This window comes from Marmota monax, unplaced genomic scaffold (genome assembly GCF_021218885.2).
Source record: "Marmota monax isolate L192 unplaced genomic scaffold, Marmota_monax_Labrador192_F-V1.1 WCK01_AAM20220418_F8-fsc00432, whole genome shotgun sequence".
Taxonomy (NCBI): domain Eukaryota; kingdom Metazoa; phylum Chordata; class Mammalia; order Rodentia; family Sciuridae; genus Marmota; species Marmota monax.
In genome coordinates this window covers 445,756-466,054 of record NW_026693953.1, presented here as the reverse complement: position 1 = coordinate 466,054, position 20,299 = coordinate 445,756, and the positions used below count along the sequence as shown (strand labels likewise).

General features: G+C 41.8%; 1 protein-coding gene and 1 non-coding gene across 5 annotated transcripts in view; both read left to right on the top strand.

The window, feature by feature from the left end:
• Window positions 1-20,299, top strand: part of Ddc (dopa decarboxylase) — a 121,107-nt gene that overhangs the window by 28,768 nt on the left and 72,040 nt on the right. For all 4 annotated transcript variants that reach the window (XM_046463916.2, XM_058585452.1, XM_046463918.2 and 1 more), the window contains exons 2-5: window positions 5,463-5,694; window positions 9,054-9,167; window positions 12,252-12,371; window positions 18,440-18,574. In XM_046463916.2, coding sequence (XP_046319872.1) covers window positions 5,494-5,694; window positions 9,054-9,167; window positions 12,252-12,371; window positions 18,440-18,574 — 570 coding nt within the window. In that variant the 5' untranslated portion in view covers window positions 5,463-5,493. The remainder of the gene's footprint in view (window positions 1-5,462; window positions 5,695-9,053; window positions 9,168-12,251; window positions 12,372-18,439; window positions 18,575-20,299) is intronic.
• On the top strand, window positions 11,995-12,068 carry Trnaa-ugc (transfer RNA alanine (anticodon UGC)). Its single transcript has one exon. It is a non-coding gene; the product is annotated as a tRNA-Ala (tRNA).

Sequence of the window (20,299 nt, the reverse complement as noted above, 5' to 3'; positions counted from 1 at the left end):
AAAGAAAAGATTATAAGATTTTGCTACATTGAAATTAAAATTCTTTTAGGTTGGGAGAAAAATCATAACCAAAATTAAGTCAAAAAATGAAGAAAATGTAAAATATGCTAGAGATGTAATAGTGGGTGGCAGTGTTAATATATTAGGACTCTTGCAATTAAGTAGGAAATAGCTAGTACCCTAGTAGAGGAGTACACATTGAACAAGTAAGTCATCAAAGTATACATAAAAATGGCAAAGAAACATAAGACAACTGTTCAATGTCATTGGAATAGATTAAAATTAACACTCAAATCCAGTGATTATATAGCAAAATGAGCATTCTTACAGTCTCACTATTAAGAGTAAAATTTGGTGAAACAATGTTCCAGGGAGAAATTTTGCAATGTAATTTTAAACCACTAAAAATATTTATATTTAGAAAAAAAAATCTATTCTAAAGGAATTATAAGATAAATGTTCTCCTTTTTAGGAATATTTTATGCAAAACAAGTGTGCAAAGATGGAAATAAGAGGGGGTATTTTTAAAAAATTCATTCTAATTAGTCGTACATGATATCAGAATGCATTTTGGCACATTGTACGTAAATAGAGTATAACTTTTCTTCTGGTTGTACATTATGTAGTCATATATGCACATAGGGTAATAATGTCTGATTTATTCCACTCTCCTTCCTACCTCCATAGCCCCTCCCCTCCTTTCACTCCCCCACTGTCTAATCCAGAGTACCTCTATTTTTCCCTAGCACCACACCACCATTATGAATTGGCATCTGCATATCAGAGAAAAAATTAGGTAGGCCTTTGGTTTGGGGATTGCCAGCTCCACCCATGTACCTTCAAATATCAAAATTTCATTCTTTTTCAAGGTTGAGTAATATTGCATTGTGTAGATATACTACATTTTCTTTATCCATTCATCTGTTAAAGGCCATCTAGTTTGGTCCCGTAGTTTGGCTATTGTGAATTGAGCTGCTATCAACATTGATGTGGCAACATCACTGTAGTATGCTGATTTTAAGTACTTTGGATAAAAATGAGGAGTGCGATAACTGGGTCAAATGGTAGTTCCATTCCAAGTTTTCTGAGGAATCTCCATACTGCTTTCCATTTGGTTGTACCAATTTGCAGTCCCACCAACAATTTAAGAGTGTGCCTTTTCCCGCACATCCTTGGCAACATTTATTGTTGCTTGTATTCTTGATAATTGCCATTCTGACTGGAGTTAAATGAAATCTTGGAAGCACATTCACAATCCATGAGTTGTAATCAGGAGAGCTCAGACTTTTTTATTTTATCTTTATGTGGTGCGGAGGATCAAACCCAGCGCCCTGCGCATGCCAGGCGAGCGCGCTACTGCTTGAGCCACAAGCCCAGCCCATTAGATGAAATCTTAATAGAATAGTTTTGATTTTTGTCTCTCCAATTGGTAGTGATATTTTTAATTTTATAAAGAAATATGAATGCAGTAATCCCTCCTTATTCTCAAGGTGATATATTCCAAGACACTCAGTGGATGCTTGAAACCAAGAATAGTACTGAAATACATATGTACAATGTGTTTTCCTTATACACACATACCTGTCTATGATAAGGTTTAACTTATTAATTAGACATAGTAAGATATTAAAAATAATTAATTAGTAAAATAGAACAATTACTGCATTAAATAAAATAGGGGTTACTTAAATATCAAGCACCAGAATATCATGACAATTGATCTAAAAACTAAGGCAGCCACCAAGTAATTAACGGGCAGGTATCCTATACAGTGTGAGCATGCTGGACAAAGGGACAATGTTTCCTATCCTGAAGGAGATGGAACAAAGCTTTCATCATGCTACTCAAAATGGTACACAGTTTGAAACCAATTAACTACTTATTTCTATAATTTTCCTTTCAATATTTTTGGACCAGGGTTGACTGGGAGTAACTGAAACTTTAGAAATTGAAATTGCAGAAAAGTGGGGACCACTATAACTGATATTTATTGAGAGGTTATTTTATACCACTGTTCTAAACTTTTTCCAAGCACTTCCTTAATGATCACAAAAATTCCTCAAGATACTACTACTGTTATCGTGATTTATGTTTTCAGTTTAGGAAAATAAGATTTAACATGTTAGCAATTTATGCAGGATAAATATGAATCAGGGTCTCATTCTTGAGTCTGTCAGCTCTAGATCCTGGAAAGTCAGCCCCTAGGACCCCACTCACTCACTTGTCCCGTGTCTTTTTTCTTTTGGGGATTGAATCCAGAGGTGTTTTTGCAACTGAACTACATCTCCAGTCCTTTTTATTTTTTGAGACAGTTTCTCCCTAAGTTACTCATGCTGGCCTCCAACTTGTGATCCCCCTTCAACAGCCTCCCCAGTAGCTGGAATTACACACATATCACCATGTCTGGCCTTCTCACATCTAATAAATATAAGATTCAGGATATGACTCTGAGTCCTTCAGCTCTCCATCCTGAAGAGTTGGCCCCTAAGATCCATGTACTTTTCCCACTAATATAAGTGGAAACTGAAAATCATCCAAATGTTCAGCGATAGAGGCACACATTGTGAACATCATTAGAAATCACATGACAGAAAAAACGTATATCACTGTTGAAAAGGGACTCAGTAATTATATAATGAGAACCTGAACTTGCAAAAAGAGTTTTGGTGTGAGACATTTTGGTTGAATTCTAAGAATCTCACTTTCAAGTCCCTTTCACTTAAGGTGAAAACAGTTTCATTCTGTGTCCAAACTTTGAAATAAGCTGAGTCACTTCAAATAAAAAAATTAATTTTGAAAGCTATAAGACACTAAGAATTGTGAACCAGAAGTTTTACCACATGGCTCTGATATTTTAGCTGAGGAGTGGAACCGTACACAGCCCTTAGTTTATGAAGTGCAAAGATGCAATGTAAATTCAAACTGTCAATGTGGGTTTTCTCATGCTGTTAGTTTGGTATTAGCTGTTGCTATAATTTAGAGTCTTATCTTAAGTCCCAATCACTGCTTCTCACTCACTGAAAAATGTGCACCCAAATAATAACTTTAAAATGGGATTGAATCTAATGGCAGACCTTGAAGTAACCTACAAAATGCTATACATTGTTCATTTATCAGAGATCATTCTGAAGAAGGATGCTTATAAAGATTGCTGAGAGAAGAAAAACCATCTTCCAGCAGGTTCACCTTGGACAAAGGCTCAGTCCTTCAGCCAGTCTCCCTGATTCCTCTTCTTGTTTGGTTTTCTCTAGATTGCTGACACTAATTTTAGCAGGAAATCCTGATAAGCCAGTTTGGTAACAAGGCCCCATCCTATATATCCAATCAAGTTCATCTACTTTCACCCCTGGCATCTAATCAAGCTCTGCTTCCTCTTCACCCTTGAGATTAACCACATTACTCCTACTAATTTTCTATCCACTAACTCTCTCATCTGCCCCTTTGGCTGTTGTATTGAAAGTTAAGTTCAATAGTCTCTCCCCTATTGCAATAATCTTCAAAAAAATCTGTCTTACTACTTTTAACAAGTTATTGGTAAATAGATTTTCAACACCTTAACATCACAAAAAAATGTCAAAAATCCCAGAATGGACAATGAGGAACATGGAAAAATGCTGAGAATTTAATGTCAGGGTCATCCCTATTGCTAATTACAGTAGGTGTTGATTCACCCCTGAACTCTTCACAGGGAAATTCGTCTTGAATTATGAGGTTTTGGACTATGGAAGGAATCAGAACTGCATCCCTTGCTTACCATATAATTGTCTAACACAAATATAGGAAATAATCTGAAAGAAGATGTGCCAGAATTTTTGGCGGTGCCTTTCTAGATACCTGTTTTGACAATGCAATCTGTTCTTCCTATCTGAAGATTCCATACATGCAAATTCTCCTACTAGCTAAAATGTATTGATCCTTGTAATCAATGCTTTGTGACCACATATGCAGCAAGGGAAAAAATTTGAGTCACCAGATGTGCATGTTCACAGCTGAGGTTGAACAAGGCGATAATCTACCCTCTGGTTTCAGCTTTCATACTAATAGCAAGTGTTCTGCTTTCCATATATTTAGTGTGACATTCTTTACAATTCTGTGCTTTTTCTTGGTGTTTTTCCATTTAAAATGATCTCCAAAAATGTAGTGCAGAAGTGCTGTCTAGGGTTCCTAAGCAGACTGTGATGTGCCTCATGTAGAAATATGTGTTACACAAACTTCCTTTGGGCATGAATTATAGTGTGAGTGGCTGTAGATTTAATGATTAACATTAAATACATATTAATCATTCAATACATATTACATAAGGTGTCTTTTAAAACAACACACAAAATGGTCATGTATTGAAAAAAATATATACTCTTGATTACTCTCCAGGAACCTAACCCTGTGTTTTCCCTATGAGGTCTGGTATAGTGTTCACTAATTCAGAATTCATGGCAATTTTTTTAGGACATAATTAATCATTAGAATTGCCTTATGTAATAATTATTACTTATGTAATAAAAGAGCATTATTTCTGAAAATCAGGTTGTATGTTGTTTTAGTCAGCTTTTTGGCTGCTGTGATTTAAGGACCCAACCAGAACAATTGTGGAGGAGGAAAAGTTTATTTAAGGGCTCTTGGTTTGGGAAGTCTTAGCCCATAGAAGTCTGGCTCCATTTCTTTGGGCTTGAGATGAGGCTGAACATCATTGTGGGAGTGTGGCTGAGGGAAGCAAAAAGAGACAGACTCCACTCTCCAGATACAAAATATATACCCCATAGCCACGCCTGCCTTGAACCACTTCCTCCAGCCACACCCCACCTGCCTCCAGTCCCACTCAGTTAATCCCATCAAGGATTAATTCACTGATTGTGTTGAGACTCTCACAATCCAATCATTTCTCCTCTGAACCTTCTTGCATTGTCTCACATGTGACCTTCTGGGGGACATCTCACATCTGAACCATAACATGTAGCGGCACAGGTCCACCTGAAGATGGAATCCAGAGGAAAGAAGATGGTTGTGGACTGAGCCTAGGTAGAATGTTCAACCTCAGCCTTCCTCAGAGGTCGGAGCTGTTACAGTCATCCCTCAGCTGGGAAGTGAGGCTCAGGGGTGGAACTTGTCTCTGTCAAATGACCAGGCAGAACCTGGACCAGTGTTTGTCATTGAAGTTGGAATGGACCATGATTATAAATGCATGCTTCTAGTGCATTTTATCAGTGTAGAAAATTAAATAAAGAGATGTTGTGCTGTCTTCTGTTGAGTAGCTGGCAAAGAATAGAATGAGCTACAGGACCCAAAGCCTATGTCCTGTCCGCCTCATCCACTCACAAAAGGAAAGGAGAACTGACTCTGTACTTGGGTGGCCTCCAGGGTATCGGGTCACTGCCCATGTACTTCTAACAGCTGACTTGGAATTGCCCTCCTCCAGTCCAGAGGCTGTTATGTTTTGTCAGCTGATTTCTTCTCTCTCTTTGCAGTTAGTTCCACCTCTGAAAGAGCTCAGTCACCATGAATGTAAGTGAATTCCGGAGGAGAGGGAAAGAGATGGTGGATTACGTGGCTGACTACTTGGAAGGCATCGAGGGGCGCCCCGTCTACCCTAATGTGGAGCCTGGCTACCTGCGGCCCCTGATCCCTACTGAGGCTCCCCAGGAGCCAGAAGCATTTGAGGACGTTATCAATGACATTGAAAAGATAATCATGCCAGGGGTAAGTGTATATCTAAAGTCAGAGAAGAGGAAAGCTAGTGCTAATGTAGCACCTACTGGACGCTGTGCAATTCACATATATTATTTCCAAGAATTCTCAGAACAGGTTAGAGAAAAATTTCTATCATTTTTATCTTATATCAGAGGCAACTGAATCTCAAGAGATTAGGTGCTCCACTTAAGTTCACACATCTAGTAAATGGTGGAGCTTGGGTGCCAATCCAGATCATGCAGACTCCAAGTATCACAAGTGGGCTATCTTCTGAGGCTCAGTCCCTGCCGCAAGACACTTGGTACCTGCAGTGTGTTATCATATGCTGGTAAGAGGAAACAAGTCCCTGATTTACTGATTGCAACTAATTAATTGCCGTAAACAAAGCATACTCCTATCATTGTTGTGCTCACCAAATGATAGATCATATGGATAGAGAAAAAAATTTGTTCATTTTGTTTGAGTGGGCAACATGACACTGCTTCACCCCAGAGAGTGCAGATCAGCCCAGCCCCAAAGAAGCAGGACCTGTTGCCATCTCTGATACCCAGTGAGGGGAGCAGAGGGTTGGCATGAGACCTCATTTCAGATCTGTGTTCCTACAGTATGATTTTCCCCATCAAGGAATTCATCTCAAAGCCCTTGAATTACTGTGGCTCTCTGAATAGGCCGGCCTCCCCCTGGCACATGGATGAGGATGGTCAAACCTGTCATCCTGTGTGGCTACTTTAATTTCCACAAACAATATGCAAAGTCCTAGTCTGGCACTGGTGGCGTTGGCAGATGGATCCCAACCCTCTGCGCTTCTGTGGTTGCAAGATCAATAAAAAGCAAATGTATTAGACACAGAGCAGGAGGAATCTAGGATCATTGAGATTCAGTCCCTCAGATCAGACAGAATGCAGAGGCCCTGAGGTGGACCCAGGTCCAGGGCCTGGGGGCTGAGACTTAGGTCCTCAACTTCAGAGACAGTTCCTCGAAACAGGGCACTTCTTATGGCACCCTCCTTTCATAATACATAAAACCCAGACAGAGGAGTGTGGGAGGGGGACATTAAAGTCCTCCTGCTTGACTAGACAGGAGTATTTACTGCTCAGAGCAAAGCTGGGAAACACATGGCTGTGGGGCTGGGTCCCTGGGGGTAGTTCCAGGCCTCCCTGTTGCAGGTCTGTGGTTGCAGGGAAAGTAGGTGAGTGCTCTGCTCTAAGTAGAGAGTGAGATTGGGACCATCAGCCCAATGTGGTTGTGATTCTTAGCAGAGAGTGAAGCAAAAAAGTACATGTCCCAGTCAGGAACGACTCTTGCCTTCCCCAGGTTTCCAGAAGCAGGTAAGGGGGGAATAGAGCTGGAAGCAGTGTGGGGCTTCTTGTTCCCTGAAGGGAGGCTAAGACCCCAGGCCACAGTCTTACTGCCATGGGCCCTGGGCACTTGTACCTTTTTAGGCTCCTTTCTTCATAGAAATATGCAAAATTAAGCTGAATATATTAGTGTTATAGGTACATTTTTCCCCTTTTGACTAGCAAGTTCACATTTTTTTCTGATCTTAAAAGAAAGCATGTCCTGGCCCCTAAATCTTTTGTGGACCCCCAGTCTGCTGTAATGAATGCAGCATTTCACCTGTGCAGCTCCTCATGGCTCTAAGATTCACTGTCACCTTCCACATTAGAACCTCAGCCCAAATGCACTAAGCATCTTCCCCTCCCTCTCTCCCTTCATGGATCCCTAGTCCTGGCTGACTTGGAAGTGTCCATAGTTTCAGTGGGACCTATGGAACACTCTCAGCTCTTGGTGAGCTTTCTTAGTCAACTACCTTCCCAATCAAGATTTCTCATGCCACATCTTGGACATTATATACTTAATAACTAGTTTCATGGAGAAAATTAATATTTGCATCTTTGTCCAGACTGTATGAAATGATGTCTCAGTCAGGTTTCTGTCACTATAACAAACACCTGAGATAATCATTTTATAAAGAGAAAAGGTTTGTTTTACATCACAGCCTCATATGTTTCAATTCACGGTCAGTTGGTCCTATTGCTTTAGGTCTGTGGTGAAGTAGCACATCACGTGGGGGAGCACATGGTGGAGCAAAAAACCACTCATCTCATGGCTGAAAGAGAAAACAGGAAGGGACCAAGGTCCCACACTCCCCTTCATGGGCATAACTTCAATGACCTAAAGACTTCCTTCTAGGCCCTACCTCCTAAGGGCTCCACCACCTTCCAATAGCACCACCCTGGGGAGTGAGCTGCTAACACAGGAGCCTTTGGGGAAAACTTAAGAACCAAACTCTAGCAGCGGGTCAGAACAAAGGCTGTGCCTACTTAGGTGGCTTCAACGACATTGATTTCTCACAGCTCTAGAGGCTGGAAGCCTGAGATCAAGGTGTTAGGTTCTGGGAGGCCCTCTTCCTGGGTAACAGAAGACTTCGGATATTCTCACATGGAGGAAGAGAGCTAACTCTCTGGTCTCTTCTCAGAAAAGCCCTAATCCTGTCAGGAGGACTCACTGCCATCATTTGATGGGTTGGAGTTTCAACCTGTGAATTTGGTGTGGGGGGGGGGGAGGGGGGAGAAACATTCAATCCATGGCCACCAATGTTGGCTTGAGGTGGCTTCCTTGCTACTCTGGCTCCCAGCACCCCTGGGCCCCTAAGGGTGACTGTCAGTTTATGGACCTCCTCCTCTTGTCCACCTTGAGCTTTTCCTCTGTGCCTAATTCAGGTGTGGCACAGAGCAGGTGTTTCCTTGGACTCGGATGGAGGAAGGCAGGCAGCTGGGGTTCAGTGGCCAGTCTGAGGGACGGAGGGGGCAGGGAGTATGCCAGAGGGATGCTTGGCAGGAGGGACTGGTTTGTACAGGAGAGAGTTAGGAGGCGGCCGTGAGACAAGATGTGTGTTTGGTATCTGACCGAAGAAACCTGAAAAATCAGAAATTAAAAAAAAAAAGAGAGAGAGATTTAGATTTGATTTTTTAGAGCCCTCAAGAGAACAGTGCCTTCTCTGACCAGACACCCTGCTAAGAACTTAAAACACAATGCCATTTTTAGAGACTTCACTTGTTATGGCTGGTTCATTTTAACCAGTGATAATGATGTTCCATTTTTACTTTAAGGATATAGTATTTCCTTCTAACCTAGCAAATATATACAAATATAAAATAAAAAGAGTTCCTTTACTGTAGTATCAGGTGAAACGTAGATGCTACAAAATGTTTGGAGGAAGGTCTTAGGATGACTGAAATTGAAGACATGCATCCAAGCCAAGCTCAGATGCTCCACCAGCCAGGAGCACAGAGGGTACCTGAGTCCCTGCTCCTGGTGTGGCCTGCTTCCCCTCTCCCCTGAGTAATTGCTCCGCCTTTCCACAGGTGACCCACTGGCACAGCCCCTATTTCTTCGCCTACTTCCCCACGGCCAGCTCGTACCCATCCATGCTCGCAGACATGCTGTGTGGAGCCGTCGGCTGCATAGGCTTCTCTTGGGTGAGTGTCCTAGTGATCCTCGGGGGGCAGTCCCTGTATAGGGAGATGGCCTCTGTATACACAGGACATGAGCAGATGGCTGTGCTGCCTGTGGGCTGCAGGTCATTTTGCAGGGAGGAGGAAAGGATTAGCTCCAAGAGGGTGCCTTTAAAGGAGGGAGATTTCCAATGGGGAGAAGTTGACAGAGAAGCAAGAGTGCTTTATGGAAAGGTCTCCACAACCTGAGGTCAATCCTACACACTGATGTTTTTTATAAGCATTTAGTTTAAATTAAAACCACAGCCCAAGGCTGGGAATCTGCATTTCCCTAAAACAGACAAGAGGATTTCTACACATTCCAACGTTTGAGACCGATACTGCCCCTGTCTCATTCCATCTGCCTTTCCCCAGGGCTACTGCCCCAAGAAAGGCCCCAGCCCAGCAGATGGGCCCAGTGTGCAGTGTGCGGGTGTCTGGAAATGGGCCCATTGCCTGCATGATGGCCACTAGTCTCATCTATCTGGCATAAGATGCCTAGAAAGTTCCTTGCTCAGAAAGCAGTAAGCCTGGCTCTTCCTGTGGTTCTCTGCACCAGCACAGAGCTTCAGGGAAGATTCTTTTCAAAATTCAGAGAGGTCAGAAGCAAAAATTCCTGCTGACCATCACTGGGCCCAGGGATGCCCATGCTGTGAGGAGTTCTACCAAACTTGGAGTCTGTCTCGGACCTTCTAAGTCTAGAGTGTTCTCCTGATCTGTGCCTGGGAGTGGATGGCCTTCTGTATATTAACTCATGTTGAGGGCCTGGGATACTGAAAGGAGAGGCTGATTTTTTTTTTTTTTCAATTCACAGCACCAAGAAGCAGGGCTCAGCTCAGCTGGTGGCTTTATCTACTCAGCACCAATTGTTCTTTCGACTAGAGGTCAGCAGGTGCTGGTGCTGGGTCAGCAGGTGCTGGGCCAACAGGAAGGGCTGATGAGGTTCATCCAGTTCCTACCACAGCTGACTGCATTGCTCCTCTTTTGAGAACCCGGGCTGCCTTCCTTGTGAGTCATAGCTGGCCCCGGGCACTAGCAGTGTAACCAGGCCTGGCACAGCCTCTTCGAAAGAACATTTTCTTTTCATTAGATAGTGTAGCAAGTTTTGTGTGCTTCTGCTAGTCCCAAGCTTTCTGTTCCTCCAGGGCGACTTGGCACATCAATCTCCAATTATATCTGTTCTTTCTAGGATAGTCTGATTCTCTTGGGCCTTTGAAGGGGTACATCCCTGTCTTGGAGGCTGTGTTGCCTGAAAGCTATAGTTCCTAGCAGGGAGTATATCTTCCTATGCCTGAATCTAAATTAAGTCAGGATGGGGTATAACCTACCAGGATGGAGCTGACCTGACCAGCAGGGAGAAGGACCTCACTTCTTTTTATGCAACGCATCATCATGCTGATGTACACAGGGAGACATGAGAACACCCTTAGCACCACATTTGGGTCCTTTACGTGGAGCCTTAGATGAAGATGGAGGCTTAATCCATCTTTGGATGGGAACAAGGCCCACCTGCCACCTCCTGTTTGCAATAAGGGAGAGTCCATAGGCCCAGGTCATCAGGAGCTTAAAATACAAGATCAATGGCTTATCCAGGGATGTCCAGTGGATAAAAGCAGCCCAGCACCCACTTCCTTAACTCCATCCTAAACTCTTTCTATTCTCTTGTGACCATGGAGGACGGCCCACCAGTGGGTCTTTCTAGATCCTTCTATAAGCAATGAATACTGAGCAAGTATGCAGTGCCCATGGAGTGAAGCACACTGGAGTAAGGTTCACGGTGGTACCCATGCACTTTTTCCCAGCCTTGCATGGTTCTTAGTTAAGTAGCACATATTTGAGACTTGTTTCAGCTATTTAATGATATCTGAAATTGGGTGATTTTTATCTAGGTGTGATTTATCAGGGTGATTTTTATCAGCAGGTGTTTAATTCCTTCTGCTCCTCCCAAAATTATGTGGCATCTGGCCTCCTTGCTCTGGCAAATGGCCCCTAGACAATCCATGATTGTGTGTGTGTGTGTGTGTGTGTGTTCGAGGTGACATCTCTAGGCACAGTTCAGGGATCACCTCATGTGACCCAAGTCTGTGATGGAGAAATGATAAGGATGGTGAGTTCACCATGTCAGGAAGGGCCACTGAGACATGCAGAGACTTGCACATAGGAAGCACATCACTTCTAGTGGCAGATCTAGGAATTTTTCCAAGTGAAGGACAGGGAGGCAAACTCCCCTTTATGAAGGTCTCAGCACGGTTGCTCAGAATAGTCCTTTAGTTATATATTAGTCTGGGAGAGACGTGGAACCCTACTGCCAGCCCTCCCATGGAGTAAGGTACTGTAAGTAGGCTGCTGGTTCTCTGAAACTAAGAAGGGAAAGCATACCCTTGTCTTTGTCCATTTTCTGATACTATAGCAGAATGTAAGAGACTGGGTAATTTGTAGACAATTGAAATTCATTTGGCTTAGAGTTCTGTAGGCTGGGAAGTCCAAGAACTTGGTGTGGTATCTGGCCTTTTTGCTGCATCATAACATGGTGGAGGAGCAAGTGAGCATGCCTGAGACAGACTGGACATCCGGCTACACTCCTCCCTTTTAAAACTAATGCACTCCTGTAATAGCAGCCTAATTCATTCATGAGGGTTATGCCCCCATGACCTCATCACTCTTAAAGGCCCCAACTCTTGATACTCTCACATAGGGAGTTCCATTTTATGCAATTTGGGGAAACATATTCAGATCATAGCAAGCATACGACTAATTCCTACCCAGGAGTGGATGTTTTAAATAATTTTAAAACTTTTTTAAAAAATAGGGCTGGGGATATAGCTCAGTTGGTAGAGTGTTTGCCTTGCATGCACAAGGCCCTGGGTTCAATCCCCAGCACCACAGAAAGAAAGAAAGAAAGAAAGAAAGAAAGAAAGAAAGAAAGAAAGAAAGAAAGAAAGAAAGAAAAGAAAAGAAAAGAAAGAAAACAGATTGAAATAAGTTACCCTTTGTCTTTCCCTTGTATTCCAAGCAGACAAGAAGCAGAGGGCAGCTGCCCTTGGTTTATCCCTTCTCTCTCACCCACAGGCAGCGAGTCCAGCATGCACAGAACTGGAGACAGTGATGATGGACTGGCTTGGAAAGATGCTGCAGCTGCCAGAGGAGTTTTTGGCTGGAAAAGCTGGAGAAGGGGGAGGAGTGATCCAGGTAAGACAGGGTAAGGTGGGGAGGGCAGCTTGATGGGATTCATGGGTTCCACAATGGCCACAAATGTGGGTGGAAAAGGGGGCGTGTGCACAGCTTTCTGCTGTGTCCTCTTTATTTCTTCCAGAGAATAAACAAAGCTGAGCTCTGAGGAAAATCCAGGTCCTGGAGAAGGCAGGATCTGGATTTGGATTCCAAGCTGTCTGTCACTAGCTTTAGGCAGGACACTGACTTCCCCAGGCTCCCAGTCATGGTTGGTAGCATAGTGGCTAATACATAGCATAGCGGAGCAGGTGCACAGAAATAGAAACAACCAAATTTATGTTGGTTTTTCCATTGCCTAGATCCCGGCCATGTAAGCTCTATCACATAGTCATTCCCAACAGATATATGTCCAGTGTTAATAATCCTTTAATTTTCATAACAGCACAATGAATTAGGGAGCCCTATTTTACAGAAGACGAAACTGAGGCACAGAACATCAGTTAACTTCCCTTTCGCTCCAGGTGGTAATTTATAGGCCATATCTTTGTGACACAGAGACTATAATCTCACCACCACCACCACAGGACCCTGTTCCCACCTTAAGTGATAGTTGTGGCTGCATTTCAGTGAAGATAAATGTCACTTATCTATGAACCAATTGTTCACCTAAAGATGCTGCTGTTTCTATGCATACATTTAATTCATTCTCTTCACTTAATATGTATCCTAACTAAACTAGGAGGCAATCTCCAGTACTGAGACTACTCAACAGGACTAGGGGTTTTAAACCCACATCTATTAGGTTTCTATTGCTGCCTAACACATTACCACCCGCATAACACATGTTAGTGAATTCAAACAAATTTATTATTATCTTACAGTTCTGCTACTCAGAAGTCTGACCTGGGTCTTATAGGGTAAAATCAAGGTTGACACTTTGGAGGTCCAAGGGAAGAATCCATTTCCTCACCTTTCCCATCTTTGAGAGACTTCTGGAAATCCTTGTCCCATGCCCACACCTCCATCTGCAAAGCCACTATGCTACTGCTCTCTAACCTTTCTTTCATGGTCACTTTTTCTTACCACAAATGAGAAAGTGGGTCAAAACACCCATGTGATTGGATTGGGTCCACTCAATAATCTAAGATAATCTCCCCAAGTCAAGGTTCTTAACTTAATCACATCAGCAAAGTCACTTTTCCCTGTGAGGCAAATAGTCACAGGTTTGGGGGACTGACACCTGAAATCTTTGGGGATGGGAAATACATTATCTCAGTAGCCAGTATGAGCTATGGGAGAACGTGTGTACACGTTCAAATTCAACAGGTCTTTGATGGGTGCAGCCCTGTGAATTCTAATTCCTTCTGATGCAAAATGAGCAGGTCACACCAGTGATGGATGGCTTACTTCTCTGTGACCACCTGACCATGGACACACTCAAAACTGTTCCCTCTGTGAGCTCATCTCACCCCACACATTCTCTGGTTACCTCACTCTAGCATATATAAGTCATTCTGAATGGGAAGATGATGAAAATGAAATATTAGCTATATTGTAAGCTTTTATAGGATGGTGTGAACCCCACTTTTAAATACAACAGTGACAACATTCTTGCAAATTCAAAATACCTCAGCTCCCCAAGACAGGTTTCTTCTTATCAGAGATAATGAGGCCACTCCCATACTCTCTGGTCAAGGTCAAAGAAAAGACACCATGTATGGGCTGGGGTTGTGGCTCAGTGATTCAGTACAGCGCTTGCCTAGCATATGTGAGGCACTGGGTTCGATTCTCAGCCCTGCATATATATCGATAAAATAAAGGTCCATTGACAACTAAAAAAATATTTTAAAAATAATAATAAAAGACATCATGTCACAGGTGCCCTTTGGTCTTGTGGGCAGGCTGCTGCTCCTGGGCCCCACAATGGCTGGTCAGTTTCATTTCCCCGGGGTGAAGTGCAGACGGGTTTCTCATTTCTGGTATTTGAGTCCTGATTCTCCATAGGATGCTGTTTGTCCTCCTTGTCAAAAAAGAGCAAATCTGAGTGTTCAGAGACAGAAAAAAAGGTAGCTATGATCAGGATGGGAGTGGTGCAGAGGAACTGCCCACAGGGGCCCTGGGTTTGGCTCTAGTTGACCCAATCCCAACCTGGTCTCACCCTTCACAACAGGCTTGATGCTGGAGGCAGACTCACTTTTTATTGTATTCCCATACATTTTGCCAAGATCTACTTTTCCATTAGTTCATTCACTTGGGCCCCTTAGCATTTGGTAACTCCTACTAATCCAAGACTCAACTTACATTAGAAGATTTTTCTTCTAATGTATCTTAGTTAATGTTTTAAGTCACTTCTACTCTGTTTTTCACATGCTTCAATTTCTACATAGTGGAAAATTCTTCTTCCATAATTTCTGTCTTTAAATAATTTCCTTTGTTTTTGTCATTTTCTTCTGCATATTTTAGGGAGAATTAGAAAGGGGGAAATTAGACATTCATTGTAAAAATAAATGAATACAGTAACCATTTTGGGGCATGATTCCCCTCAGAGTTATTAGTGTTTTTTTAATACCTACATAGCTACACACACACACACACACACACAAACATACATTTGCAACAAAACTGAGGTAATACAATACAAATATGCTTTCTGTATGATGTTCCATTTTATATTAATTGTGAGCGTTTTCCATTTTTAAAATATTCTCTAAGAACGTTTTTATGCATGATTTCCTATGATGTGACAAAATTTATATAACTAATACCTTATATATATTTATTTTAATTTTTATTCTTAAAAATAACATTTCAAATGATATCCTATAGGGTGGGGTATGATAGTCTTATTGGTTTCCTCTTGGAGGCTCCTAGTTGTAGTCCATGTGAAACATTCACGCCGTTCCCAAACTTAAAGGAGCACTACCCCAACAACAAGAGAACTTTTCTGGGCTATTGGATCCTGTTCTTGTTGTTGTTTATTTTTAATTTTTTTTGTGTGTGTGTGGTGTTGGCAATCGAACCCAGGGCCTTGCATATACTAGATAAGTGATTTACCACTGAGTTACATCCCCAGCTCCTCAATGGATCTTATAATAAAAACACTTTTATGTTTATATCTTTTCCAGCACCCCAAGATAAGTCTTATGATTTGATACATCTCAAAGAAGTTAAAAATACCCCATAATCTGAAGTGTGTCTACTATAATAATAGCTACATTTATTGAACACCAGCTACAAACTTGGTTATGTTTTAGCCTATTTCTTATACTTTGTTATCACTTTTTATCCTCAAAATAGTTAGTGGATTGATTGCATTATCAAGAATCTTTTGCATAATTAAGGAAATTGAGGCCCAGAGTTGTAGTGTAGTATGCATGTTCCAAGAGCAAAAGCTATTTAAAGACAAAGCTATTACGGTGGATCCCTGATCATTTGTTAGGGCTAGTAACCAGAGGTGTACATGCTATCATGGGTTAAAATATCTTTTTATTAAAGATGATCCCATTTTTGAAGCAAAAAAAGGGGGGAGAGATTCTAACATGTGGTTAGGAATAGTCCTGGTATCTCAGCTCAGGCTTCAACACAATCCCTCTGTGCCCATCCCACTCAGTTTTGCTGGAAAAAAGCAGACTGCCAGACCCGTGTTTGTGGCAGGAAGCTTGCCTTTCCCAGATGACAAGGCTGATTGACTGTAATTTGCAAGACCCCAAAGAGCACCGAGGCTTTGGGTAACAGCCGGTGAGCCAGCCTGCCGCATCGATTCCCTAAGAGCTATAATCACAGCTACTGGGCATCTGCACAGTGATGGGCTTCTGAGCCAAGTGGCAAAGCATCATTGTGAAGCTGAACAAATGTCACCTGGAAGAATGGTCTCCAAATTAGCTTAAAAGCTCTCATGGAAGAAAGCTCCCAATTTCTTGCCCCGTATGGGGCAACACTTGAAAAAAAAAAAAAAACAGAAGATGAAAAGGCAGTTCTGCTCATGACATCAGCAGCCCCAGCATCAGCTCTTGCCACCATTCCCTCCTGTATCCTGAGCAGGCTCACCATGGCAACCGTGGTCTACCGGAAGCAAAGCCATCAGGCACCCTCACTGCTCTCTTACCAAAGAACAGTCGCCCTCCCTACTCTTAACTCAGCAAAGCTCTGCTTCCAGCAAAAGACAGAGATCCACTTGCCTTCCTGCTCAAATCTGCCAAAACCTGCTGGTTGCACTGGACCTGTTGTGGTCTGGATGCCATACCAACAATTGGTTTCATTGAGTGTTGTTGTTGTTTTCATTGTTTTGTTACCTAAAGGAGGAGAATTTTTTCTCAGGACCTGGAAAGTGCCCCCCTCCCAGCCCATGATGAATCAGCATGGTGACTCAAAGCCTTTCATTAGATCAGAGAATGAACATTTGGAATACAAAGCTTCAAGCAACTTAGAATTTAGATAAGAAAGTTGCAATCATAGCTCAGTTTAAGGGAAACTGGTCTTCCTGGGCCAGCCGTTTCATCTTCCTCAGGTGCATTTCTTTCATATGTTCTAAAACCATGTTTAAAATAATTTCTCATCAAAATACAGCTTGAAGACCCATTTTAGATGTTGAATTAAGAGGATTCTCTTCTGTATATTTGAGCTCAAGCATTGGAGCTACAGAAACATGAATAAATGAATTTATCTTCAAATCTTATCCATCTCTCTAAGGGATATAAGTTGGTTCAAAGAATAAGTAAAAGCAGTGGAATGGGAAAATCAAAATGGAAAAACAGGCTCCATGAAAGGAGGATAAAATGTTAATAAGAGATGTGGACATTTCTATGTAATTGTTCCATTGTATTTTTCTCTGTATAACGCTGTAACTTTGTAAACCTCCTTCATAGTCAGAAAAAAAAAAAAAAAACTACCTTCTTTTATTTGTCATTTCTAATGTTAGTACTGGCCAGCGGGTGGTTGTCTTCTGGGACTGGCTGAAGAGGAAAGTGCACACAAATGCAGGGAGGCTGGAGCCATCCCTGAAAGGCCAGATGTGTGTCCACTGTTGACCATGCCACTCCCTAGCTACTGATTTGAGGGAAGTTGTGTAATGTCTCTGAGCATCAGTTTTCCAGTCTGTACGTGCCAACGTTTAAAAATGAGCTTTTGCAAATTAAATGGGATAACGCCATAGACACTGAATCCATATCATGCACCACTGTTAACTTCAAAGGAGGAATTTTGAATAGTTCTTTACTACTTTTTGCTAAAATAAGTTGTTGAAATTAGTTGTATTAGTTTGTCAGGGCTGCCTTAAAAAAAAACAAAAAAAACCAGAAATTCATTGTCTCAGAGTTCTGGAGGCTGAAAGTCCAAGATCAAGGCATTAACAGGTTCTATTTCTGCTGAGGCCTCTCCTTGGCTTGCACCTGGCTGCCTCCTTGCAGTGTTCACGTGGTTTTTCCTGTGTATGTGTGCATGAATCTGGTGGCTAATTTCTTCCTCTTATTGAGATACCAGTCAATTTAGACTAGTGTCCACACTAAATACCCCCTTTTAACCTAGATCCTATTAAAGATCCTATTTCTAAATAGCTACATTTTGAGATATTGAGGTTTAGGGCTTCAACATATGAATTTGGGGGCAGGGCACAATTCAGCATGTAAATTCGGGATTAAAATAAGTACTATAAGGCCATCTCAGCATATCAAGGAAAATGTACCTGTATTTTATATACAAATTGCTCTGTCTGAGGGTATATGAATACATAGGTGCCTTGGACCAGTCTCCTTTGCTGGAGATATGAACAGTATATCCCTGGCCAGGCTTGAGGTGCCCACAGGAGAATGCCTGCATGGCCAGTTTAACAATGCAATGTGTGGCACATGCTTAGTGTTTGCAACTGTTGGCTACTGCTGATACGGGGGATAGACAAAGCAATGCTAAACTCACTATATGAACTAAAGAGGCCTCCACAGGTGTTAGATTGTTCCTTTGCAAAAATTAAAAAACAATAGTGAGCTTTGCAATTTCAGGTTTATCTTTTAAGAAAACAATGGATAAACGGTTCAGACACTGATTCTTTGACTGCATTTTGAATTTCATTTGGACCTTTCTCCTGGATTTAGGGGAGTGCCAGTGAAGCCACCCTGGTTGCCCTGCTGGCTGCTCGGACAAAAGTGACCCGGCGGCTCCAGGCAGCATCTCCAGAGTTGTCGCAGGCCGCCATCATGGAAAAGCTGGTAGCCTACTTCTCTGATCAGGTGAGTAAGTGCGTGTGTTGGGAGGTATTGGGCTATAGCCCCACAGACATTCAAGGTCTGAATCCAAACAAACGTTACTATCGTTTCAAATCCAAGAACAGTTCCTCACAGATCACTAGGACAGAGACTTATACTAATTCTCAGGTGGGAACTTGAGAGATCAAGTTGAAAAGAAAATGTATGTACTGAGAACTCCCCAATGCTGACTTGTTACCATATGTAGCAGCATGGACTTAGATTACACTCATCTGACCCACCTTCAGAGCAGCATTGTGTAGTAATTGGATGTTAGACTCAACAACCTAATCGCAAATCCCAGTTCTGCGTTTTTAAGCTTTGTGATCTCAGGCAAATCACATAAATTGTGAGAGCCTCTCTTTGCCTCCTATCAAACAGGGATCAAAGCATCCATCCTTGGTATAGTTGCTCAGCTCAGCTTGTGGCTGAGCATAAGGGGAAAGATTTAAAGAATTTTGTAAGGTTTAGAAAACTCTGCAAATAGAAATATCTAATCTGATTCCATTGGTCAACCCATTTGAAAATGGTAAACAACAGCAACAAAACAAAGCCCAGAATTATGGGGAAAGGAGCAAGTGGAAAGAGAATTGATCAGCATGAAGAGAATAACTCTATTAGAGAAACTATGATCAAGAGGGCATAAAAAGAATAAAAACTGTGCTACCTTCAAGAAATTAGATTGCACAGGGAATAGCTGACTTAGGTTTGTCAATATTTTTATTTTCAGTGAATTCCTTAAGCCACACATTTGAACTATAACCATTTTTTTCTAGGAAGTACTTAGCCTGAAATAAATACAATACCCATATTTCAGACCTAATTAGGAGGATTATATCTTTGTATCCTAATTCCATCCATTAAGATTCTACTTACATATGAAGAAAATTGTTCATTTGTACTTAGGACTCCCTTGTTTCCCAGAAGACTTAAAAAAATTAACACATAGGCACTCAATAAGTATATACTGATATCCACTGCTATGAATGTTAGGGTTTAGCCTGTCCAGCAGGGCTTCTGTGAAGGAGCTTATCTCACCAGGAAGTGGCTGGGCGAGACAGAATTAGCATCATTCCAGATGCCCAGCATCTCAGGATGCCAAGGACGCTATAGCATCTTTCTATGGATCTCTGTTAGGTTCCCCAGGAACTATACAGGGCTTGTGTCAATTTTTTTTTCTTTTCACTGTTTTTATTCTCATTTTCCATTTTGACATTTTGTAATTCTGTATAAATTAAGTCACCATCACATTTTAAGTATGAGGTCAGCTGAATTAAGAAAACAGAACAAAGAAGCCAGAATGACAATGTTTTTAGAAGGAAATGGCAGTATTCATATCCATAAAAGCTAACTTTAATTGAGTAGCTGAAAGGGGAGTTAGAACACAATGCAAACATGGTGGTTCATGGAGAATTCCCATCTGTATTCTGTGCTGCAGTATCTCATGGGTACATTCATCATTAAGATCTAAATTAGGAATAAAAGTAATAAAACAAATGAGAGACCTAAACTTTAGTTCAAATAAATGAAAAGCTGTGGGCTGAGATCTACTTTGTTCCCCGAGAAAAAGAAAGATATGAATGAGGATTATTATGAGTTTGGGGGACCCAATGATCACAAGTCAGCTGTAGGAATGCACTCTGTAGCAGCATATGTTGTTGTATCAACGCCCTCAGCAGAAAGTTCCTGCTTGTGTGGAGGTACTGCTTG